This window comes from Globicephala melas, chromosome 19 (genome assembly GCF_963455315.2).
Source record: "Globicephala melas chromosome 19, mGloMel1.2, whole genome shotgun sequence".
NCBI classification, from domain to species: domain Eukaryota; kingdom Metazoa; phylum Chordata; class Mammalia; order Artiodactyla; family Delphinidae; genus Globicephala; species Globicephala melas.
The window spans coordinates 17,896,809-17,923,444 of NC_083332.1; the positions used below are offsets into that span (position 1 = coordinate 17,896,809).

Genomic DNA, 26,636 nt, shown 5'->3' on the forward strand with positions numbered 1-26,636 from the left:
GCCTCAGGAAGGGCAGCTGTGACCCCAGCCCACCCCAGGAGCAGGTGGAGTGCTGGCTGGGGCGGGTGGAAGAAAGGAGTAGACGAGGACAACAACCTTGTGAGTCTCTAACAGGATGCTCTGGTCTGACTGGGTCCCTGGGTCCCTGCCCCTCCCAGAAACCTGCCCCTGGCCATCATCATCGGGATCCCGCTGGTGACAGGGTGCTACATCCTCATGAACGTGTCCTACTTCACTGTGATGACAGCCACCGAGCTCCTGCAGTCCCAGGCTGTGGCCGTGGTGAGTGCCCAGGGTCTCTGCGGGAGGGTGCCTGGTGTGTGGGAAGGGGACAGGCAAGGGATAAGTGCTCAAGTTGAAAGGCCCTCACCGCGGGGGAGGGAAATAATCGTCTAGGAGACCAGACGCGGAGAGGGTGAGCAGGTTAGGGCAGTCCCAGCCACCCAGCTGAGGTTCCAGGCTGCCAGCAGGTGGCAGGTCCTGCTTTCCCAGCACACCCCGCCCGCGCCCCCCCCCCCCCGCCCCCGCCAACCGGGGAAGGCACAGAGTGTAGCTGCAGCAGGGTTGGACTTCACCAGGGTTGGGGCTTTGACAGGCAAGTGTAGGGGAGAGAAAGAGCAAAGGAGTCATTAAAAGAGGGAGTTATAATAATGGATTGTGGAATTCAAGCTGGGGGAGGAGGGAAGAGGACAGAGGGATGGGTGTGAGGGACAGGTGGAAAGGTGGGTGGGGTCCACGTGCTGGAGGAGGCCTTCGGAGCTGGAGCGGGACAGGAAATGAAACTAAAAACAGGCAATGATGTGACAAGGATGGGGAGCGTGGAGAGACGCAGCTTGTTGACGGGCCACTGACCGGAGAATAGGCGGCTCAGAGGGGAGGGAGACCAGGTCATTCCGAGGGAGGGAGAGGCAGGGGCGGCAGAGGTTGCTGAAACACTGCCAGGAAGAGGTGGAGAAGAGATGTCCATCACCATCCGCAGAGGAGGTCGTTTCCTCCCGACGGGCGCTCCACTGTGCCTTCCGGAGGTGTCCGGGAGCCCAGCTCAGCGGGGCCGCTGGGAGGGCACAGAAGCTTGCGGGGCCGGTGGCTCCTGGGGGCGCGCACGGTCTCAGGACGCACCCACTTCTCTCGCAGACGTTTGGCGACCGCGTCCTCTACCCCGCCTCGTGGGTCGTTCCACTCTTCGTGGCGTTTTCAACCCTCGGCGCCGCTAACGGGACGTGCTTTACGGCGGGCAGGTAGGGCGGGGCCCCCACCCCGGGGCGGAGCGCGCACAGGGCGGCGCCAGGCCTGAGTTGGGGTGATGGAGCCGAAAGCGTGCGCGGACCGGCGCGTGGCGCGGGCCCGCGAGCCCCGAGCGAGGGAGCGAGGGAGCGAGGGAGCGGGGACAGTGCCGCCCGCCCCAGCGCAAGGCGGGGCTTCGCGACCCGGGTGAGCGAGGTTGACCCGTGGGACTTTTTACCGAATGAGCTTTCTTGAACATCTTCTCAGGTTAATAGATACACAGAGTCTAGATCAGGGATTGGTAAACTTAAAGGGCAGATAGGGAAGGTTTTAGGCTTGCAGCCCGTGTAAACCTGTCATGTTCTGTCTTTGCAGTAGAAAGCCCAAAAGCTGTGATTACGGTCCACTAAAACTTTATTTACATAAACAGGCAGTTTTCCAGCCCCTGCCGAGCCTCTGGACCCTATCCGGCGTAGAGACGGTTGCTTTGGAATCCCCTTTACGATGGAGCATAGTTTCACATCACCTCCACTCACGGGCTAGTTGGGGGTGGTTTTTATAAACACTGCGACAGGGGACATTCGTGAACACGTCTTTGCCCGGCTGTCCAGCGTTCTGAGTGGATAGAGTTCTGAGAGTGAAATTGCCAAACGTTAAGCACGTAGACGCTTAAAAAAAGAGAGAAATACATGCCGCAAAATCATTCCTTCGAACTTCACCTAATGCATAGATCAGTTCGGAGAGGACCACCATTTCAAAGTATTGATTCTTCCAATCTACGGGCATGGACTGGCTCCCCATTTATTTAGGTCTTCTTTAATTTTTTTCAAAAAAATATTGTTTTGAGTAGCAGCTTTCAGTATACAGTATACAAATTCTTGCACATATTTTGTCAGATTTACTCTGAAATATTTCTTCATGCTATTGTAAATGGTATTTTCAAAAATGTAAACATTTTCAGTTTCTGATGGTTTGTTGCAGGTATATAGAAACACATTTTAAACAGCTCTACTGAGGAATAAATGCCATAAAGCTCGCTTTGTAATTCGACAATTCAGTGATTTTAGTAAATTTACAAAGCTGTGCAAACGTCATCACAATCCAATTCTAGAACATTTTCATCATTCCGAAAAGTTCCCTCAGGCCTAGTATAGTTAATCCCCTTCCCAGCTCCAGGTCTAGGCAACTACTGATCTGCTTCTCTTTCTATGACTTTGCTTTTTCTAGACATTTCATGTAAATGGAATGATACAGTATGACACTTGCATCTGGCTTCTTTCACTTAGCATATTATTTTTGAGGTTCCTCTGTGTCCTAGCAGGTATCAGTTCATTCATTTTAATTGCTGAATAGTACTCCATTTTATAGATGTATATTTCATTTACCCATTCACCAGCTGATGGACATTTGGACTGTTTCCAGTTTGGGCTATTGTGAGTAATGCTGCTGTGAGCATTCACGTACATGTATGTCTCTCTCTTTTTTTTTTAATGTTTAAGGGTGCTTTTATGGACATATACTCTTTTCACACAAATTCGATCGTGCATTGCATTTTGGTCTGCGATTAGCGTCTTCCTTGAATTAGCGATATATCATGAACATCCTTCCAGGTCCTCACATGTAGATCTTTTGCCTAGCAGATTCAAAAAAAAGTTGTCTAACATCAGTAATATCCAGGGAGACTGAGGAAAAAGATGCTCTCATCCACTGTTTATAGGGGATAAAAGCTTACATTTTGAAGGGAGAGAATGATGTACTCTCTGTTCTGAGGGAAAAAGGAAGCTCTTACAGGGCATTTTCATTTTCTGTCACTAACACCATGTCCTCTCTCGTGAAAGAGGTGAATTCCGGTGAGTCCCTGGTTCCCTCTTATTTGTCTGCTCATTGCAGAAGGACCCATAACTTATGTTAGAGATCTCTGAAAAGGCTTTTCTAGCACAAATCCATGCCCGAAAACCCGGGTACCTTCACAGTGGACCTACCCCAAGTGCCGTGCGTGGCGACGTGTAAGTATCTTCTGCTTGGGGGTATTTTCTCAGTAACAGAACACTTTTAATGCTACAGAAACAGAGTTGCCTTGAGTGCAGGCCTGGAGGACGCTCTTTCTTTACGAGTTCTATGGCCTATCCGCGGAAGGAAATTAGTCCGGATGAAGCTCCAGGGTGTCTCTGGGAACTCTGAGGGATGGCATTCCTACTCGTATCTCATTTGGTTCTGCTGCTAGTGATGGAGGGTCTCCTGCAGAGGCGGGGAGTGGCTGTGGCTCACCGCAGGGACAAGGGCACTGGCAGCAGAAGTTCTGGGAAGTGCTCCTTGGCATGAGCCCTCCCGGAGTCTGCCATTAGCCCCACCAAAGAGCCTGTCCATATATGTCTTTGTGTGGACATAAATGCTTTCATTTCTCTGGGGTAGATTCCTAGGGATAGAATTGCTGGGTCATATAGTAACTTTGTGATTAACTTTTAAAGAAACTGCTTAACTCTTTTCTAAGTGGTTGCTCCATTTTAATTTCTGTAAACAGTGCATGAGAGTTCCAGTTTCTCCACATTCTCACCAACACTTATATTTGTCTTTTGCTTAAAGTTATTCCACTGGGTATTAGTATGTCACTATGTTTTTTTGTTTTAATTAATTTATTTTTGGCTGCGTTGGGTCTTTGTTGCTGCATGCGGGCTTTTCTGTAGTCACGGTGAGTGGGGGCTACTCATCGTTGCAGTGCGCGGGCTTCTCATTGCGGACGGGCTCTAGAGCGCAGGCTCAGTAGTTGTGGCTCATGGGCTTAGTTGCTCCGTGGCAATGTGGGATCTTCCTGGACCAGGGCTCAGACCCATGTCCCCTGCATTGGCAGGCAGATTCTTAACCACTGCGCCACCAGGGAACCCCTGTCATTGTGGTTTTAATTTGCATTTCCCTAATGACTAATGATACTGAGCATGTTTTTGTGTGCTTATTAGCTATTCGTATATCTTCTGGTGAAATATCTATTCAAATCTTTTGTCCATTTAAAAAATTGGGTTTCCTTTTATCTTCTTACTGAGTTGTACATGTTCATCATATATCCTAGATACATCCTTTATCAGGTATCTGATTTGCACGTATCTTCTCCCAGTCTGTGCCTTGTATTCTCTTTTTTTTTTTTTTTTTTGATCAACTTTGGCTCCTTTTTATTCAGGAAGCATACACTAATCCTTTTTATACAGTTTTTTTTTACATTCCAGAAATAAGCGAAAATAGCAGTTTTAAATATGTTACAAAGTTGGCTTTGGGGGTTAAATAAGCTTTTTGAGAGAGGGACCAGCCCACTAACCTTTTCATCAAAGCACCAATGTATCTTCAGTCTTTTACCAAGCTCCACCACAGCTGTGGCCACCTTGGATGTGCTATACACCCAAATCATGTGAAAGCTATGACGGAGAGTTGCTGTGAGTCTCTCTGCAAGGCACCAAGAACAGACAGTTCCAGCTTCCTTTCTTCAGACTGAATCAAAGTTTTGGGAACTTTTCAATTGCTCTCTCAAGTAGTGCTCTCTCAGCATGAAGACTAGAATTTGTTAACACTCATATATCACAAGATACAGTATATCACTTCCAATATTCTGGAAACCACATGGTAGAAGTTATAAATAAATGAACACTAAAATTACTTTAACAAAGTTTTACATCATTTAGTTGGTAAGGACACTTACACGTACAGCACAATTTACTATTAAACATTCTATAACTGGCTTCACATAAAGATGAAAATAGATAATACAAAATGACCTGACATCGTCAGTTAAGTCTGGAGTTAAGACTGTAGTTTTATTGTAGTCAATATCAACTTTACATATTGTTGCAAATTGCTGTGCTATGCCCTTTAAAATGGGAATTTCTTTCTCGGGGTGAAATTCCATTTGGATATGTGTTCTTACTTTGTACAAACTACGAAAATCTGAGGGACACAGCAATATCAAAGACACAAACAGTAACTGCACGATATTATCTGCTGGATTAAGCTAATACAAGTGGACAGAATTCTTCAAGTTCCAATATCTAATAAAGCACTATATGAAATGAACAAGGTGAAACATCTTAATGAATATACTCTGCAACCAGAACATGCAGCATTTCTTTAATTCACAAATCTGCCTCATTAGGCATTTACGAAATAAATTAGTAAGATCTCAATTCGCTTGAGGCATCACAAGCTCGTAACGCCCCACTTGGCCTTCCTGTTTGAGCTGGTCTAGTAAATCCTCCTTCCGTCTTTTTCTGCCTACCACCAGGTACCTATCGTGGGCCACCGCATGAGACTTACTCTTAAGACCATACTTCTGCGCAATCTGATGTATTTGCTTCCGCTCATCATTAGTCAGCTCTGTAGAGAAGGTTAAATCCGTGTGGCTCTCCGAGAGGGCATAGTTTCTGATGATCTGTTCAATATCTCCCTTGGCAATTTTATTTACCCTCCCTACATCAAGACCAAGCCCTGCCCGCTTATGACGCTCTTTGACAGAGATTGGCTCCCGAATGCCCTCACCAGATTTACCTAAACCACCACCCGTCCAACCCATCTTTCTCAGCAGCTGATTTCCAATGTTATCTTCTTTGATTTGTTGTTTGTAAGCCTCCTCTGCTGAGCGACCCTGAATTTCATTTCTTGAAATCACATCTTCAATAGCTCCTTTCTTCAAGTTGTTAATGACAGTCGGCTGGGTCTTTTTGAGGGTTTTCACAGCTTCCCCAGCAGCTTCATATTTGACAGTTTTCTTCACTCCAACTGCTTCTGCAATGACTTCACTCTCTAGAATCACCTTGCATTTCCATCGGAGTCCTGTCATTCTTTCATAGACATATTCAACTGTCATTCGATTAAACTGAGCTGTGTCGTTCAGCGTGCACACAGGATTTGAAGAATTCTCATAAACTACAAGATCCTTTATATCTTTCTTCTTCCCAGATCCCCTGGGTGAAGAGCCTGTTTGGCATTGTGAACTTTTGACAGATGGGTAAGTGGGTTGTGTTTTCTGAAGGATTTTCAAAGCCTCAGCAGCAGCTGCATGTTTACTTGTTTTTTTGGTTCCATAACCTTCAGCTAAGCAGTGATCTTGCAAAAACACTCGACAATGCCATGTACAATTTGGCATCATCTCATATTTGTATTCAACAGACATTTTGTTGTATGAGGCAGAATTGTTAAGGATACCAATCGCATCATTTGCATTTTCTATAAGGATAAAATTGGTCCAGTGTTTGGCAGAAGCATTAAAAATCGGCTGCCTGGAAGCCTCTTTAGCCAGCACCACCAGCTCTTCTGGTCGTTTCAGAGCTGGCGGGAATTCATATGAAGGCATGCCAGTCTGACACACCACAAGGTCCTCTCCAATCGTGTGCTTGAATTTCCGTCGGACAACCCTAACTTCAATACGTTTCTGCAAGAGTTTTACAGCTAGCTCAGTAGCTCGATCCCTGGAACCATTCTTGCTGCTAGCATAACCTGTAGTTAAGTAGATATTTTGGCATCTAACTTCACAAGCATAACCATCTGTTAGAAGTTTTTTATTTGGGGGGATGTCAGCAGGAGGGATTTCTTTTAAAGGAGTGTATATATATTCAGGATTTGTCTTACATGCCTGAATACAACGAGTTAACATATATGTGTAATTAATTTTATCAGATCCAGAAGTCATCTCTGGACTAGAAACGTTCTTCCAGATAGTTGCTGTTAATTTTTCAATAAAATACTGCTTCTCGGCTACCACTGACTCAGGAAATGTCTGTGACGGTGAAGGCTCAGGAGCTGACTGGCAGTTTGCCTGCTGTGATGTGCTGCTGGGGGCAGGGTTCCCACTGTCAAAATACATGTTGGCTGTTACAGGCTGGTCTTTTGTGAAAATAAATCCTGATGAATCACAATACTGAGAATTTCCACCTTGTATACTGAAAGAGTTTTGAGTATAATCTTGGTAGATGTCTCTTGGCATGCTGGCAAAATGTGTTTGTTCATTTACCTCTTTTGCTGGAGGGCCATAAGGATCTTCCTGTCTGTCTTCTTTTGAACTACTAGCTACAAAATGTACAGGCTCAAAACGAGGTCTCACATGGAATTTGGAACTGGCTTGCTTTTCAGGAGGATTTTGACCATCACATGTTGAGAGTTGACGTTTTTGACCTTTGGAAGGTTTGGACAGCATCAGATCATATGAAGGCATCTCCCCAATATCCATACCTTCAGCCATTTGGAGAATTTTTTCCATCAAGCGTGGGCTGTACCTGCAGCCCAGGAAAACGTGGTTGGTCCAGGCAGCGGAGAGCGCGAGGAGCTGGTCTAGGGCAGCGCCGGGATAGCTGTGCAGGTGCCGACAGATAAAGCTGCGTCGCAGAGCCCACTGCCGGTCACTTTCGTGGCTATAGCGCCACTGCTCCAGCACTGGCTCGGGCGGGGGCGGGGGCGGCGGCGGCGACAGGAAGTCGCCCCCCAACAGCAGACGTCTGCCAGCCATCTTCTCTGCCCCCAAGCAGGGACCCCAGGGATGAAGCAGACTCGCTACCAGGAGAGAGCGGGAGCGGAGGTCGGTGGGAGGGGCCGGGTGAGGAGGGGCGCACCGAGGCGCGAAGACCAACTCCCAGGGGACTGGAGTGCTTGCTTGACGGGCGACCGCTGAAGCGGTGAGCACGAGCTTGCGTCCCCGGCAACCCGGGAGCACGCCCGTTGCATTCCTCCAACTCGTGGAGGTGCAGGAGGAGGGCACCCGCCGCAGTCACACGCGCGCCCGGGAGGCCGAGCCAGGCCCCACGCTCCGCACCTCCGGCTACCCGCAGACTCACGCACTGCACTGGGAAGGAAAAAAAAAAAAAGACACCAGCACGCTTTGCTCTCCTACCTTTGCCCAACGCAAGGTCACAAAGATTTTCTCTTCTGTTTTATCTTAAATGTTTATCAGGTTTAGCTCTTACATTTAGGTATAGGATCCATTTTGAGTAGTTTTGTATAGTTATGTACCTGTGCAGCTTGGGGGTTGGCCAGGGACTTGTGCTATATTGAATTATGTTGGATATCATTTTTATGAGGTCAAATCTAAGATTTTTGCTTACTGGTTTTTGAGTTTTCTATCTCACATAAACAGACCTTCCTCTCTCCTTTCAAGAATGCCCACCTATGTTTTCTTCTAGCATTTTACTTTAGCTCTTTGACCAATCTAGAAAGCGTCTTGACGTGAGGCATAAATCTCACTTTTTTTCCCCAAACATTTACCTATTGTCCACCCTTTCTCCGACTGGTTTGAAATCCAGCATTATCATTCCAATGTACTTGATTCACTTTGTTTCACTGCTAAATATTTTCCTGTGCTATTATCTTACTTATTACATGTTTCACAGCTTCAGTAATGGAAACTCTGGTAGGACTGGTGCTCCCACATCAGACTTCTGCTTGCCTGTTTAGCATTCCAGATGCACTTACAGTAATTTTGTCCAGTTCCGAAAAGTCGTGCTTGCATCTTCAGTGCATGGAATTTATATATTGACTTGTGGAGAACTGATGGAATTTAAAGAGTGAATTCACAGCATCATCTTGAGTCTAAGTCTCCCCTCCATCTAGCAGTCCCTTTCCTCCCAGTTTCACTGACTTGTTCTGGGAATTAATACTATGTTTATATCTTTTCAAAGTTCAAAAAGTAGTTTTTAAAAATGAGTCTTTTGGGCCTGTGTATTCCTGACTTCTAATGTTATTGTATTGTACTCAGAGAGTGTGATCTTTACAATATTACTTCTTCAGAAGTTTTAAGATTTCCCTTGTGGCTTACTGCCATTTTTATAAGTGTTCCCATGGTCTTGAAAATAATGTGTATTCTACTAACTTCTAGGTTTTTATGTTATCGTTAAGTTTGTACCTTGACTGTTCAAATCTTATGCTCTCACAGTGGTTTTGTCAAGCTTTGCCTCCTGTGTTTCATGGGCTCCTGTTTTTTTTAAATTTATTGAGGTATAGTTGATTTATAATATTATATGTCCCACGGGTAAAAGTCCCAGATGTACAACATAGTAATTAATTCACAATATTTAAAGATTATACTCCATTTATAGTTATTATAAAATATTGGCTATATTCCCTGTGCTGTACAGTAAGTATATCCTTGTAGCTTATTTTATACATTGTAGTCTGTACCTCTTAAACCCCTCCCCACTTTCCTCTCCCCACTGGTAACCACTAATTTGTTCTCTATATCTGTGAGTCTGTTTCTCTATATTTGTGAGTCTGTTTCTTTAAATTCACTAGTTTGTTTTATTTTTTAGATTCCACATATAAGTGACAACGTACAGTATTTGTCTTTCTCTGTATGACTTATTTCACTAGGCATAATACCTACCCTCCAGCTATATCCACATTGTTGCAAATAGAAAAATTTCATTCTTTATTATGGCTGAGTAGTATTCCATTGTGTGTGTGTGTGTGTGTGTGTGTGTGTGTGTGTGTATCATACCTTCTTTATCTGTTCATCTGTTTATGGACACTTAGGTAGCTTCCATAGCTTGGCTGTTGTACATAGTGCTGCTATGAACATTGAAGTGCACGTATCTTTTTGAATGAAGTGTTTTTGTTTTCTTCAGATATATACCCAGGAGTGGAATTGTTGGGTCATATGATAATTCTATTTTTAGTTTTTAAAAAATATTTAATTAATTTATTTGGTTGCGCCAGGTCTTAGTTGCAGCACGTGGGCTCCTTAGTTGTGGCCAGCGGGCTCCTTAGTTGCGGCTTATGGGCTCCTTAGTTGCGACTTTCTGGCTCCTTAGTTGTGGCATGTGAACACTTAGTTGCAGCATGCATGTGGGATCTACTTCCCTGACCAGGGATCAAACCCAGGCCCCCTGCACTGGGAGCATAGAGTCTTAACCACTGCACCACCAGGGAAGTCCCTCTATTTTTAGTTTTTTGAGGAACCTTCATACTGTTTTCCACAGTGGCTGCACCAGTTTTCATTCCCATCAACAATGTACAAGGGCTCCCTTTTCTCCACATCCTTGCCAACATTTGCTGTGGTCTTTTTGATGATAGCCATTCTGACAGGTTTGAGGTGATAGATATCTCATTGTGGTTTTGATTTGCATTTCTCTGATGATTAGTGATGTTGAACATCTTTTCATGTCTGTTGGCCATCTGTATGTCTTCTTTATAAAAATATCTATTCAGTTATTCTGCCCATTTTTTAATCAGATTGTTTGTTTTTATGATGTTGAGTTGTATGAGCTATTTATATATTTTGGATATTAACCCCTTATTGATCATATCATTTGCAAATATATTCTCCCATTCAGTGGGTTGTCTTTTTCTTTTGTCAGTGGTTTCATTGCTGTGCAAAAGCTTTTAAATTTAGTTCCCATTTGTTTATTTTTGCTTTTGTTTCCTTTTCCTTAGGGGACAGATCCAAAAAGATATTGCTACAATTTATGTCAAAGAGTGTTCTGCCTATGTTTTCTTCTAGGAGTTTTGCAGTTTCTGGTCTTACATTTAGGTATTTAATCCATTTTGAATCTGTTTTTGTATATGGTATGAGAAAATGTTCTAATTTCATTCTTTTACATGTAGCTGTCCAGTTTTCCCAGCACCATTTATTGAGGAGACTATCTTTTCTCCATTGCATATTCTTGCCTCCTATGTTGTAGATTAATTAACCATAAGCATGTGGATTTATTTCTTGGCTCTCTATTCTGTTCCATTGATCTGTGTGTCTGTTTTTGTGCCAGAACCATACTGTTTTAATAACTGTAGCTTTGTAGTATAGTCTAAAGTCAGGGAGTGTGGTATCTCCAGCTCTGTTCTTCTTTCTCAAGATCGTTTTGGCTATTTGGGGTCTTTTGTGTTTCCATACAAATTTAAAAATTATTCGTTCTAGTTCTGTGAAAAATGCCATTGGTATTTTGATAGGGATTGCATTGAATCTGTAGATTGCCTTGGGTAGTATGGTCATTTTAACAATATTAGTTATTCCAATCCATGAACATGGTGTATCTTTCCATCTGTTAGTGTTGTATTCAGTTTCTTTCATCTATGTCTTACAGTTTTCTGCGTATGGGTCTTTTACCTCCTTAGGTAAGTTTATTTCTAGGTGTGTTATTCTTTTTTAAAAATGCAATTGTAAATGCTGTTGTTTCCTTAATTTCTCTTTCCGATAGTTTGTTGTTAGTGTATAGAAATGCAACAGATTTCTGTATATTGACTTTGTATCTTGTAACTTTACCAAATTCACTGATGACTCTAGTAGTATTTATTTTTATTTTTATTTTGTAGTGTATTTAGGATTTTCTATGTATAGTATCATGTTGTCTGCAGACAGTCACTGTTTTACTTCTTCCTTTCCAATTTGGCTTCTCTTTCTTTCATTCTCTTTCTTTCTTTCTGTCTGACTGCTGTCGCTCGGACTTCCAATAACATGTTGAATAAAAGTGGCAAGAGTGGGCATCCTTGTCTTGTTACTGATCTTAGAGGAAATGTTTTCAGCTTTTCACTGTTGAGTATGATGTTAGCTGTGGGCTTATCATATATGGCCTTTATTATGTTGAGGTGTGTTTTCTCTCTACTCACTTTCTGGAGAGTTTTTGTCATAAGTGGTTGTTGAATTTTGTCAAAAGCTTTTTCTGCATCTATTGAGATAATAATATAGTTTTTATTCTTCAATTTGTTAATGTGATGTATCACACTGATTGATTTACAGATGCTGAACCATCCTTGCATCCCTGGGATAAATCCCACTTGATCATGGTATATGATCTTTCTAAAGTGTTGCTGAATTCAGTTTGCTTATATTTTGAGAATTTTTGCATCTATGTTCATCTATGTTCATCTATGTTCAGTGATATTGGCCTGTAATTTTCTTTTTTTGTGATATCTTTGTCTGGCTTTGGTATCAGGGTGATGCTAGCCTCATAGAATGAGTTCAGAAGCATTCCTCTGTATTTTTTGGAATTGTTTGAGAATGATAGGTGTTAGCTCTTCTCTAAACGTTTGGTAGAATTCACTTTTGAAGGCACTTGGTCCTGGACTTTTCTAAATTACTGATTCAATTTCATTACTGGTAATTGGTCTGTTCATATTTTCTATTTCTTCCTGATTCAGTCTTGGGAGATTGTACAGTTCTAGGAATTTGTCAATTTGTACTTGGTTGTCCATTTTATTGGCATATACTTGTTCATAGTAATCTCTTATGATCCTTTGTATTTCTGTGGTGTCGCTGATAACTTTTCCTTTTTCAATTATGATGATATTGATTTGGGCCCTCTTTTTTTCTTGATGAATCTGGCTAAAGGTTTATTGAGTTTATCTTTTTAAAGAAATGGCTCTTAGTTTCACTGATCTTTTCCTTTTTTAAAATTTATTTATTTATTTATTTTTGGCTGCATTTTTGGGTCTTCGTTGCTGTGCGTGGGCTTTCTCTAGTTGTGGCGAGTGGGGGCTACTCTTCATTGAGGTGCACATGCTTCTCATTGCAGTGGCTCCTCTTGTTGCAGAGCATGGGCTCTAGGCATGCAGGCTTCAGTAGCTGTGGCATGCGGGCTCAGTAGTTGTGTCTTTCAGGCTCTAGAGCACAGACTCAGTAGTTGTGGCGCACGGGCTTAGTTGCTTCGCAGCATGTGGGATCTTCCTGGACCAGGGCTTGAACCCGTGTCCCCTACATTGGCAGGCGGATTCTTAACCACTGTGCCACCAGGGAAGTTCCTCATTGATCTTTTCTATTTTTCTTTTTTAATCTCTATTTCATTTATTTCTGCTCTGATATTTATGATTTCTTTCCTTCTACTACTAACTTTGGGTTTCATTTGTTATTTCTCTAGTCCTTTTAGGTGTAAAATTAAGTTGTCTGAGAGTCTTCTCATTTCCTGAGGTAGGCAGTATAAACTTCCCTCTTAGCACTGCTTTTGCTACATCTCATAGATTTTGGATCATTGTGTTTTCATTTTCATTTGTCTCCAGGTATTTTTCGATTTCCTCTTTGATTTCTTTAGTGATCCATTGGTTGTTTAGTAGCATATTGTTTAGCCTCCACGTGTTTATGTTTTTTTCAGTTTTTCTCTTGTAGTTGATTTGTCTCATAGCATTGTGGTCAGAAAAGATGCTCACTATGATTTCAATTTTCTTAAATTTACCAAGGCTTGTTTTGTGGCCTAGCATGTGATCACTCCTGGAGAACAGTGCATGTGCACCTGAAAAGAATGTGTATTGTGCTGTTTTGGGATGGAATGTTCTATATATATTGTCCATATGGTCTAATGTGTCATTTAAGGCCAGTGTTTCCTTACTGATTTTCTGCCTGGATGATCCATCCATTGATGTAAGTGGGGTGTTTAAGTCCCCTACTATTATTGTGTTACTGTCATTTTCTCCTTTTATGTATGTTAATATTTGCTTTATATATCTAGGTGCTCCTATGTTGAGTGCACATTTATTTACAATTGTTATATCTTCTTGGATTTATCCCTTGATTGTTATGTAATGTCCTTTTCTCTTGTAACAGTCTTTATTTTAAAGTCTATTTTGTCTGATACAAGTATTGCTACGCAGCTTTTGTTTTGATTTCCATTTGCATGGAATACCTTCTTCCATCCACTCACTTTCAATCTGTATCTTTAGATCTGAAGTGAGTCTCTTGTAGGCAGCATATATATGGGTCTTGTTTTTGTATCCATTCAGCTGTGTCTTTTGATTTGAGCATTTAGTCCATATACATTTAAAGCAATTATTGATATGTATGTTCTTATTGCCATTTTGTTATTCGTTTGGGGGGTGTTTTTGTAGGTCTTTTTTGTTCCTTCTTTTGTTCTCATCTCTTGTGATTAGATGACTATCTTTAGTGTTATGTTTTAATTCCTTTTTCTTTTTTATGTGTGTATCTAGTATAGATTTTTGGTTTGTATTTATGTGAAGTTTATATATAGCAAACTATATGATTGTTTTAAGTTGCTGATCTCTTAATTTCAAATGCATTTAACAACCCTGCATTTGTACATTCCTCCCCTTACGATTACTGTTTTTGACGTGTTTTACATCTAATTGTTTTGTGTATTCTTTAACTGCTTATTGTGGATGTAGATGGTTTTACTACTTTTGTCTTTTAACCTTCCTACTAGCTTTGTACATGGTTGATCTTCTACCTTTACTGTATATTTGCAAGGGCTTCTGTTTTTTATATCTTCTGACTGTTCTCTTTTTCAGTAGGAATGCTCCCTCTTTTGCCTTAAATTCTGATTCTGATATTGCTGAATCAGCTGTCTTTAAGGCTGCTACTTTTGGTAACATGTCCCATCCCCTTTATTGCCTGCTTCTCAGTGTCATGGGCTGTGGCTTGTGTCTCTTTCAACAAACCCAACCGGAGAGTCTCCAGCTGGGCAAGTGGAATCTGATCACACTGGATGTGATTACTGCTGGATTAATTTCTAACGTATTCCTTTGTGTTTTCTTGGCTTAAAAAAATCTTACCCTGATTTATTAACCATCAACTGTCCTTTATTCCTTTTTTTTCTTCTGCTGATGTGGATGGAAGTTATATTTCTATTCTTTTAGCAATTACCTTTAAAATTCGACATGAATACCTAGTAGAGCCTATCCCAGTTCTCTTCCCTCTCTCGCAAGGGCTCTCCCTTTCATATCATCTAGCGTATCAGCTACACCTTGTTTATAATCCCAACCAACCCTCCAAAAAAAGTCCATCATGACAGAAACAAAAAATCCAATACTTACATACATACCAAATGTGCTTTACTGCTATTTCCTTAATGTCGCTTCTTCAATCAATTCCTTCTCAGTTCAGTGTCCTCTTTGGTTGTAGATTTTTTAATAGTTTCCAACAAGGACTGAAGAACTGTAAATGTCTCACAGTTATTATCTACAAATGTATTTTGCCAGTAGTCTTGAATGATAGTTTAGCTGTGTAGTATTCTAATCTGAAAGTCAAATCAATTTTCCCTCATCACTTTGAAAGTGTTTCTCATGCCATGGCTGTTGTTCTGATTGCCCTAATTTTGTAGCTATCTTTTAAATTCAGTAGCTTAAATTTTTTTCCCTTCCACTCTAATGTTTATATCTGGGTATGTTTTTGTCTAGAACAGGATTCAGTTTGAAGGCTCAGTGTTTTTTGATTGTGTAAAGGCTCTGTGCTCTTCTTTGAATTTCTTACTCTATTCAATATACTTGAGCTTCTTCCTAGGTTTCTTCTCTTAATTTCATGTCTACATTTTCCGCTTTTCTATGCTTCATATTCAGTCTAGCTTTTACTTTTTTCACTTGTATATTTGTCTGTTGTTGATTAACTTTTTAATTAAAGTAACTTTTTGTTTCCTTAGGAATTCTGTTTAGCTCTCCTTTCCTTTTCCTTTACCATTTTAAAGATAGCTTTTCAGATTCCTGAATCATCAGAAGTTCTTGGGGGGTGGACGGGGTGGCTCAGCCATTTGTTTGCATCTGCTGACTCACCCTTGATTTTCTGATTTTTTAAAAATACAGACTTTGGATTTAGGAAGTGCAAGGCATGTCTGTGTTGGCTTCTGTCAGGTGCTCCAAGCACTGAGGTCCATAGGCCCTTGACTAGTTTTTACATTTGTTTCTTGCATAAATCTCAGTACTCAGATCAGGTACCTCCTCCTTGAAAGGGGCTCCTCAATCTCCCACTCCACCCCACCCCCACAGGTGACCCCACTGCACCAGGATGCATTCCTCTAAGATGCATTTAATCACCTCACTTACTTCTGCAAAACGCAGTCATCTCAAGAGGCTAGACTCCTACCTGAAGACACCAGGGTCATAACTCAGTCCCTTTCTCTGTGGCCTGGGTAGTGATGCTCAGGACACACTTGCTCGGTGATCATACAGCAGCCTTCACCCTCATCGACTGACTTCCTTATTACTGCCCTTTCAGACTTGTTTACGTTGCAGGCCGGGAAGGCCACATGCTTAAAGTGCTCTCTTATGTTAGCGTCAAGCGCCTCACTCCAGCCCCTGCCATCATCTTTTATGTAAGTATGAATTCTGCCACAAAAACACCCCCTTAAGGCAGAGGGTCCCTCAGTTTGGATGATGAAGTAAACTTGATCACTAAGCTCAGTGATTTTCAAATGACCCAGGTTCCCCCAGCCCTCAGTTATATAAACAGGTATATAAAAAAGTTCAAAACAATTCAAATAATTTACCCAACTTCTGCTCCTTGTTCTGAATTTATCCACGAAAGACAGTTTGAATCTTCTGAGCTTGTACCCTCTACACTTCTTACATGTACATTTGTATGTTCTGAGTCCCTGGTAACAAACTGTACAAAAACCCACTAGCTTATGAGGAAGGAGAATAAGGCATTTTACAAGGTGGCTAATGACAACAGCTTCTCATTACGGTCCAATAATTCAGAAGTCATGGGACCCTTGTGAATTACAGGTGTTTGACATCTTCTGATTGGAATTTCTCAGTGAGGGATAGTCCTTGGCTGTATGCAACTGTTTTGGGCACCTCTGGACCATCCACACCCCAGCCTCAGGGCCAGATTCTTCCTCCCACCCCCAGAGGGAGCCCTTATTCTCTGTCAGCCTACTCCCTTTGAAGATGAGAAAAAGGACCCAGAATTACAAGGCCCTTGGAATTACAAGTCTAGGACCCTGCAGCTAACGCAGTCAAGACCAGACCTAGACAGCCTGGGCTTTATGGTGCAGGGCCCTTTCCCCCAGTGAAAACTCTCTGGAAGGAAAGTTCATAATTAGGAAGCTGGTGCAATATACATACACATTTTGTTTCTCCCCTGCTTAAAAGAGCTACAAATTTTCCAAGTCCTTTCCATCACACCTCGAAGAGCTGTCATAGCACCAGTCTGGTTTAACCCCAAATATAATGGGATACATACGAGTTTTCTTTCACATTAAAGTGTTTATCCACAGAAAAAAACGGCTTCTTCCATCTTTTGTGAAGCGATAAGGTTCATGTTTTCATGTACGAGTGACCTAAAAACTCCTTCTTCTTTCTTCTAGGGTATCATAGCAATCATTTATATCATCCCTGGTGACATAAACTCATTAGTCAATTACTTCAGTTTTGCTGCATGGCTGTTTTATGGCTTGACGATCTTTGGACTAGTTGTGATGAGGTTCACGAGGAAAGAACTGAAAAGGCCTATCAAGGTAGGTTTAGTTCCCCAGATGTCACAAGTGGCTTTGATTTTCTGAAATGAACCAGGCAGAGGTAACTATTTTAACTTCTAGGAGCATGCTTTCTATTTTCAACCTGACTCTTCTCTTGAACATCATACTTTAGAGTGGCGTTTGCTCTTCAGTTCATTTCATATTATAGATTACGATCCAGTCATTCATCTCATAATTTATTAAAGTTATCAACAATACCTGTGACCTGTCTCTCTAACCAAAGTGAGATGTCCAGTTCTGAGAGTTCCGGGACCCCTCAGGAATACACTTTCCGTCGACCGATGGGGACTTCTGATTCTGGCCCAGACCCATTCCTACGCGTGCAACCACTAACGGTCCGTGTTTGCAGTCTGTTTTGGGCTCCTCCCCACCTCCCTCCATGGCTGGTGTGGGTCCATATACCATCGAGGAGGAAGGATGTATTTTATTTTGATCATGTTACAGGATTTTTTGGTTTGCTTTTTAAAAAAAACTGTGCTGTTTATTCTTATGATAACAAGTGAAGATGTAAGAAAAAGGTAGGCAAGAAGAGGGCTTCAGTAACTAGTGCAAGAATAAAGATAATGTCTTTAGCTTCGGAACGTTGTTTCACAAATCTGGTTAAAAGTCTTTCTGGCACAGTAGCTTGACTATCACCAAGTTGCTGGAGTCAGAGAAGGCGTGGAGCAGCCTGCTGGAATCAGGCAGCTCCACCTCAACCGGGGCATCAGGCAGGCAAAGTCATTATGGTAGCACAGATTTTTAATCTGCGCAAAATCTCCCAGACAGAAGTAAAAAGGATTTGAGAGAAAATAATGAAGTAAGGAGACAGGAAGAAAAAAAAGAGATTAACATATGTATAACTGGAGTCCTTGAAGAAGAAAATGAAAGTAACAGAATTCTTTTTTTTTTAATTTTTAAATTTAATTTTATCTATCTTTTTATACAGCAGGTTCTTATGAGTCATCAGTTTTATACACATCAGTGTATACATGTCAATCCCAATCACCCAATTCATCACACCACCACCACCTCCCCGCCACTTCCCCCCCTTGGTGTCCATGCATTTGTTCTCTACATCTGTGTCTCAATTTCTGCCCTGCAAACCGGTTCATCTGTACCATTTTTCTAGGTTCCACATATATGCGTTAATATACGATATTGGTTTTTCTCTTTGTGACTTACTTCACTCTGTATGACAGTCTCTAGATCCATCCACGTCTCAACAAATGACCCAATTTCGTTCCTTTTTATGGCTGAGTAATATTCCATTGTACATATGAACCACATCTTCTTTAACCATTCGTCTGTTGATGGGCATTTAGGTTGCTTCCATGACCTGGCTATTGTAAATAGTGCTGCAATGAACATTGGGGTGCATGTGTCTTTTGGAATTGTGGTTTTCTCTGGGTATATGCCCAGTAGTGGGATTGCTGGATCATATGGTAATTCTATTTTTAGTTTTTTAAGGAACCTCCATACTGTTCTCCATAGTGGCTGTATCAGTTTACATTCCCACCAACAGCTTAAAAGCTATGATTCAAGAAACATTTCCTGAAGTGTGAGGGAAGGTAGGAGGGGAGACCACAAAAGGAGGGGAGACTTGAACCAACACACTGAAAGGCATACAGTGTAACTGGGAAATCCGAACTAGACTGGGCAACAAAGAAATACATTCTGATAAAACTATGGAGTTTCTTTAAAAAAAAAAAAAAAGCTTTGGGTATATCCACTTCTCCTTTCCTGTCCTCCTTCACCTCAATTTGCTTATAAAGGAAAGGAAATAATACAAGCATCAGACTTCTCATCAGCTACACTTCATGCTGTAAGACTGTGGGCAACTTATTTAAGATATTCAAGGGAAAAAAATGTAAGTCAAGTATTTTATATCCAGTCAAATTGACCTTGAAGAATAAAGTTACCAACGAAATAACTCAAAGCATATATTGTTACATGAGACCTAAGGAATCGCTAGAGAATGAGCTTTAGAAACCAAAAAGCCATTGGCATAAGGTGAATATATTTAATTAAAGAACTAAGACTAAATGATGGGAGATAAAGATAGCAAAACAGTATATAAATATTAAGCACTGACAACATAATACAACAAAAATGGGAGAGAAAGCATATGAAAGTATGCCAGTTAAGGAAAGTATCTCAGGGAAACTGCCTTTGGATACGATTTAAAATTAGATGCTGGGGGGAAAGAGAAGAAATCCTAGCTTATTTCATTACTGCTTATTATAGATAATATCTAAAAAAGAGGAGACAAAGGTATTAATACCTACTATTTATAATGGTAACTCTCAGAACAAAAACAGTGTTTACAGATAGATATATCCAACACACATACCCACACACAAACACATCCACGAAACCATATCATAAAAGAACCTATATATAAAGACTCGAATAGGGAAACAAATGAGAATATCTTCCTGGTTGACATTTTCCCGGTAGAATGCTTATTAGGGATTTTTGTTGTTACTGTTTTTTGCTTATTGATTTTTAACATCCCCAAACTTTATAGAATCTATGAATCTCTTAATATTCTTATTTCTAGTTGATAGTTATATGGAAAAAAAAGAATATTTAAATTCCCCAAATGCAATACAATATTTTTAATACGTGTGTGAGGAAAGTTTCAAATGGCATTCCAAATCCAACACAAGTCGCAGTCGTACGGAGGCATATTGGAAAGTGTGAGGCATGTGTGTCTCAGATGTTGGGAAACATGTTATTGCATTAAAGGTAACCATTTACTAACAATCATACTAATTGGTCACCAGGAGGTCATTTTTAAAGCAGTTTACTTCCAGGTATAACACATGTTGGATATATATATGCATTTACTGTTTTTTGTTATATCTGAAAACACTGGTTAGAAGTCTGGGGTTTCATGTGATACATGGTAATTTTCCCACTTAAAGGAAGTAGGCCCCGGGAAGAGTTTTCCCACAGAATGTCACTCTTTAAGGGCAGAAAACTGACAGTAAGTCGAAGGTACTTTATATAGAAATATGAAGCAATATGGAGACCAAACTTATCAGTTGTATGAATAAACCAGCTTATTCAGTTTAAATGGGTTTAAATGAGACATTAAAAGAAAAAATTTTCAGGCAGGTTTACAGAGCTGTGAAAAATGCAAAGTAAAAGGATAGGCAAAGAAAAATCAAGCAAATGAAAATACGTAGAAAACAGGGGTTGTGATCTTATCAGACAAGCACTCAGGCCCGAAACACAAGACAAAGACCATTTAGTAATGCAAAAGGCTAAAATTCACAATAAAGAGACAACAGTTATGAAAACCCATTCACCACACCACACAGTAATTACTTTTACGAAACAAACTATAGGAAATACAAGGAGAAACAGACACACACACTAATAGGAGACTTTCAAACATCTCTCTGAGAACAAGACAGATCCAGGCACATCACTAGTAAAAGTGACTGCAGATCTATAAAAACATAACAAGGTATATCTTAGAGATTCATTTCAAATTCTGAATCCCCCAAATAGCAAACATAGTGCATATGGGACAGGTCTGACCACTGACAATGTTTAATACCACAAAGAAAAACCCTGATTAAAAAACTCAGAAATGGGGCTTCCCTGATGGCGCAGTGGTTGGGAATCTGCCTGCCAATGCAGGGGCCACGGGTTCAAGCCCCGGTCCGGGAAGATCCCACATGCTGTGGAGCAACTAAGCCCATGCACCCCAACTACTGAGCCTGTGCTCTAGAGCCCATGAGCCACAATAGTGAGCCCATGTGCCACAACTACTAAGGCCCACGCGCCTAGAGCCCGTGCTCTGCAACAAGAGAAACCACCACAATAAGAAGCCCGTGCACTGCAACAAAGAGCAGCCCCTGCTCGCCGCAACCAGAGAAAGCCCACGTGCACCCACGAAGACCGAACGCAGCCTAAAACAATAAATAATAAAAAATAAGTACATTTATTTTTTTAAAAATCAGAAATGATACAGATCACATTCTCTGACTATAATGCAATAAAACAGGAAATTAATTTTAAAAATTAAACATTTTGGTCCAAAAGGAAATAGGAAATGAAAGTACATAAATTCCTAAAAGTAACAATAATGAAAACAAGACATATAATCTATGATCAGCACTTTAATTACTTACATCAACACTACATTACTTACATCAACAAAAACGAAAACAAATTAAATAGGCAACTCAAAGGGCACGAGAAAGAACAACAAAGAAAACCAAAAGGATATAGAAGGAATTAATAAACATAAAGAAAGCACTTAACTGGATTATATGATTTTTAGAATTTCACCATGAATTCAGATTCTGCTGGGGTTAGTTTTAGTAAACTATATTTTCCTAGAAAACTGTCCATTTCATCTAGGTGTTTGAATTTATTTGTATAGAGTTGTACAAAATAGTTTATGATTTTTAAAAAAAAACTTCCTGTGTTCTGGAGATTATTTCTCCATTTTTGTTTCTTATTTTTGTGTTTATGCTTTCTCTCTTTTTTTTTTTTAAGGTAAGCTACAGGACGTTTTATTGATTTTTCAAATTATTTTTATGGACTATAACACTGATACCAAACCTTGCAAAGATAGCACAAAAAAGGGGAGAAGAGAAAATCACAGACCAATCTCACTTTTGAACATTGATATAAAAATCTTAAATAAGATATTTTAACAAATAGAATCCAATTCTATTAAAAACATATCATGACTAAGTCAAGTCTGTCCAAGGGTGGCTAAAGATTAGAATGAACTGGATTTATTTAACTCATGGGGATATAATTCATCATATTAATATACCTATGGTAAAACCCCCTATAATCACCTCCCACAGTTGCCAAAAACCACCAGATAAAATTCAACATACATTAGTGATAAAAACACAAATAGGAATTTATAACCTTTTCCTTGGCATGATCGCACACACAAACACGCCCTATGGCAAAAAAGCAATTTTAATTGATAAGGTAACACTAGAAAGATCTCTGCCAAGATGAAGACAAAAATGCCTTCCTGGGCTTCCCTGGTGGCGCAGTGGTTGAGAGTCCGCCTGCCGATGCAGGGGATGCGGGTTCGTGCCCCGGTCTGGGAGGATACCACGTGCCGCGAAGTGGCTGGTCCTGTGAGCCATGGCCGCTGAGCCTGCGCGTCCGGAGCCTATGCTCCGCAACGGGAGAGGCCACAGCAGTGAGAGGCCCGCGTACCGTGGAAAAAAAAAAAAAAAAGCCTTCCTTCTATTTCTGCTGTCAGCTAACACTGTTCTGAAGATATCAGCAAGGCAATTAAACAAGAGAAAGCAATGTGGAGCATAAGAATTAGAAAAGACTTTCAAAAGTCTAACTTTCTCCTTTCAAAGAAAATAAAACTGTACATCTGGAAAACCCAAAAGGATCAAAGAAAACACTATAAGAAAATATAGTGAAGTAATATGACATAAAACTAACACACTGTAATCAATAGCCTTCATTTATAAAAACGATATCCAATTAAAAGATAATGGAAGAGAACAACTCATCCCCAAACCAAAAAACACCTAGCCATAAACTTAACAAGAGGTCAGACATCACAGTAGAAAAGTAAAATTCTCCTGAAAGACAGAAAAGGTAACTTGAACAAAAGGAAATCCATCACGTTCTTGGATAGGGAAACTCAGCATCGTTAATTTAGATGTTTAATGAGATCGCAATAAAAAACACCATCTAATTTTTTTTCCTGGAGTTCGACAAGTTGATTATAAAGTTCATATTGAAGAACAAACTAGACAAAATAGCCAGGGAAAATCTAAAAATAAGAAAAATATTAAAATATAGGTTCTAAAATTGAGACACAGATGTAGAGAACAAACCAAGGGGCGAAAGTGGCGGGGTGGGGGTGGAGGGTGGTGGCTGGTGGGGGTGGGATGAACTGGGAGATTGGGATTGACATGTATACACTAATATGTATAAAATGGATAACTAATAAGAACCTGCTGTATAAAAAATTCAGAAATTCAAAAAAATATATAGATTCTAAAATTTAGATATCATGGTGCTGATGCATGAAGAAAATATAAATTGCTTTGTAATTCAAGAATGAAGAAAACCTCTCCCATGACTCAAAATCAAGGAGTAATTTTTTAAAAAGGGGCAACTATAACCACCCCAAAATAAAAATGAACGCATTCAAAAAGAGAGAAGTTTAAAACACATATACATAAAATATCGGGGAAAATATTTGCAATAATATCACAAAAAAAGGATAAATATCCCTAATTTAAAGTTACTAAAATTGAGATGGGAGTTACTAACAACTGAAATGGACACAAGAAAATAAAACGACAGTTCAATGAAAAAATGCAACGACACTTAAACATGAACCAAATGCACCCCAGCAAACTCAATTTTATTTCTTAGAAGAGAAGGCACACCAAAATTCTAACGAGATACCATTCCTTGCCTATCAGATGGGCAGAAATCCCAAAGTTTGGCCACACTCCATTGGAGAGGCTATGGGGAAACAGGCTTCTCAAACACTGCTAGTGGAATACAAATGGTATGGCCACTACAGAGGGAAACCTGGCAATATCCAGCAGTATTACATATGCATTTACCTTTAGACCCAGCCATCCTGTTTTGAGGTAATCCATCCCTAAGTGAAGTCGACAAAAATATGAAATATACATAAGCTTACTTGTTGCATTAATTGGTAATGGAAAAAGGTTCAACACAACCCAAATGTCAATTAATGGGAGACTGGTTGAATAAGTTTTGGTACATCCGCAAAGTAGAGTGGTATGCAGCAGTAAAAAAATGGATGAGTAATTTTACACAGTACTATGACTCTCTGGAATATATTAATGGAAAAAAGCAAGGCGCAAAACTGTGTTTTATGCATTTGCTCCCTTTTATGTAAGAGGAGTGCAAGATGAACATGTGTATGTACATTTGTGCATATACGTGTGTTTATTCTGAAAGAGAAATAATGGAAGAATAAAGCAAAATCAAGAAAAAATTTATAATATGAAAAAAATCAAATAAAAAAGGGAAAAAGCAAAAACCTAAAAAACTAGAAACAAATGGAGATAAAGAAACCTTACTCTGTAACAAGTAGATGACATAACCACACAGAGAACATAATCACTAGAAATGATATTAAAGTGCAGGACTCTGAATGCATCTCCTTTGTGGCTTATACTGTGCAGTTAAAAAGAACTGCAAAAAAATCTTAAACTTCATACTACTTCTTACAGTGGTAGTATTGGTACAGTTATTTTGAAGTTTATTATAGGCACATTGTAGGATAAATAAAATAAGTAATTATGTGAAAGCCATTGAGAAGATTTTCAGAAGCATAAGGAAAGAAGGCATAAGTCTAGAGAAAGTAAGGAAAAAAGTGCAATCTTACATTTGAACGGAAACTATCAGTAGAAATTTATGAATTTTTTTCCCTTCTTGAAAAAAAATTTTTTTCTCTGTCCTTATAAAAGAACACTGAGTACTCCCAACCACCCAGATTACGGTTTCTAAATGCCATTTCCTACCAAACGCCCTGGAGAAATGGGTGAATCCAGATCCGCTGGGACTGGATTCCTCTCCAGCCCCTGAATCCACTGATGGACTTTAGGGATTCAAAAGTGTGACAGTCAGACCTTAAGTGCCTCATGATGTGTTACAAGAGGAAGTGCACTGCTCCAGCTACAAAGTATTCTTGCCTCCACAGCTAACTACTGGTTTACAGGAAACAAGAGGGACAGAGGAGCAAGTTATCAGGCAAAGCTAGAATGAAGATACTGTATAGGATAAACCATCCAATTCCTACGAATTAATGACAAGATAAAGAGAGGAGCGAACAAACATGTTAAAAACAAAGTCGTCATCAGTTAGAGATGTATAACGCGTATTTTACAGGTAAAATGACATGATGGCATTTTCTTTACAGTCTAGGGAAAAGAAAAAGATGAACTAAGGTTGGCAATTTTACTTAACAAATGATTGAAACTGGAGGAGGGGTACATGGAGTTCATTATATTCTTCTTTCTGTCAAGTGTTTTGTTTTGAATGAAAAGTTTCAAGAAGGAAATGAATGCACATGGCCAAATCATGACACCACTCTGTTTTGCCTACAGGTGCCCATTTTCATCCCCATCTTGGTGACTCTCTTATCCGTGTTTTTGGTGTTGGCCCCAATCATCAGCCAGCCTGCATGGGAGTATCTCTACTGTGTGTTATTTATGCTGAGCGGCCTTATATTTTATTTCCTTTTTGTCTACTATAAGTTTGGATGGGCTCAGAAGATCTCAAGTAAGTATCAACTGAGGGACTGCTTTGCTGTTAGTAAAGTGAGGCAGGCCCGACATCCTGTAGCCTCATCTGTCCCGATTCTACCGGGACCTTCTCATCACAGGGTCTTGCGCAGCTAACAAATTTCATCTCCTCTTTGGGAGGAGGCATGACCTGTTCTCCTCAGTGTGACACCTCTGGGGTCCACCTGTGGCCTCTTCCTTTGTTCCCATCAATTCCTGTAACAAGCAGGAAAAGGAAGCACCGTTTTTTTTTCTTTTTTTTCAAATGTAACATACACATAACATAAATCTTGACCATTTTTAAGTGTATGGGTCAGTAGTGACAATACATATTCACATTGTTGTGCATCCCACACCCGAAGCACTGCCTCCTTGTGCCTGATACCCGGACATCATCTGGGAGTCTCAGCAGCATCCCAGAGACACCCAAAATGTGAGAGCTGGGACGAGGGCCTGAGCCTTCCAACGCCAAGGCCACGGCTCTTGCTTTTCACTCCGCAGTACTGATTCGTTGTGTATTTTAGGCAAGTTGTTTAAAAGTTTAGCTGTATTAGCCATTTTCATTTTGAAAAAGCAAGCAGTGATGGCAGAGTACATCAGAGCACCCTGAAGTACACCCAAGGGTGTGTTATATTCTACACGGCGCAGCCAGCTGCAAGGAACGCCATTCACAAAAGCCTGCCAGGCTCCCGAGCCCCTCACCAGACCAACAGTGATCCACAGCCTTGCCTGGTCTCCGTCACCCTAAACATGAGCTCCCCAGAGGCAGGAACTGGGCTGTGTACAATTTCATCCTGCATCTATACAGCAGCCACGTAGTACCTGAGTAAATGTGATGAAAAATCTGCCTTCAGCTCGTTCTCACCAGGGAAGTACAGTCATTCCTCAGGCACCCCTATGTAGATGCATACAACTTAGGGAGACATACAAGGTAGCAAAGAGCAAAACCCAACTGCAAGTGGGGGAAGCTGGCCCTGAGACTCCATTTAGACTGAGC

The 26,636-nt window shown here is 40.6% G+C and overlaps 1 protein-coding gene and 1 pseudogene across 1 annotated transcript in view; one reads left to right on the forward strand and one right to left on the reverse strand.

Moving 5' to 3' along the window:
* SLC7A9 (solute carrier family 7 member 9) overlaps positions 1-26,636 on the forward strand; it is a 37,173-nt gene that overhangs the window by 9,079 nt on the left and 1,458 nt on the right. The window contains exons 8-12 of the mRNA XM_030874469.3: positions 159-282; positions 1,135-1,238; positions 16,112-16,208; positions 17,205-17,354; positions 25,463-25,637. Of these exons, the coding sequence (XP_030730329.1) occupies positions 159-282; positions 1,135-1,238; positions 16,112-16,208; positions 17,205-17,354; positions 25,463-25,637 (650 nt within the window). The remainder of the gene's footprint in view (positions 1-158; positions 283-1,134; positions 1,239-16,111; positions 16,209-17,204; positions 17,355-25,462; positions 25,638-26,636) is intronic.
* LOC115862524 (NF-kappa-B-repressing factor pseudogene) lies at positions 5,339-7,720 on the reverse strand (annotated as a pseudogene).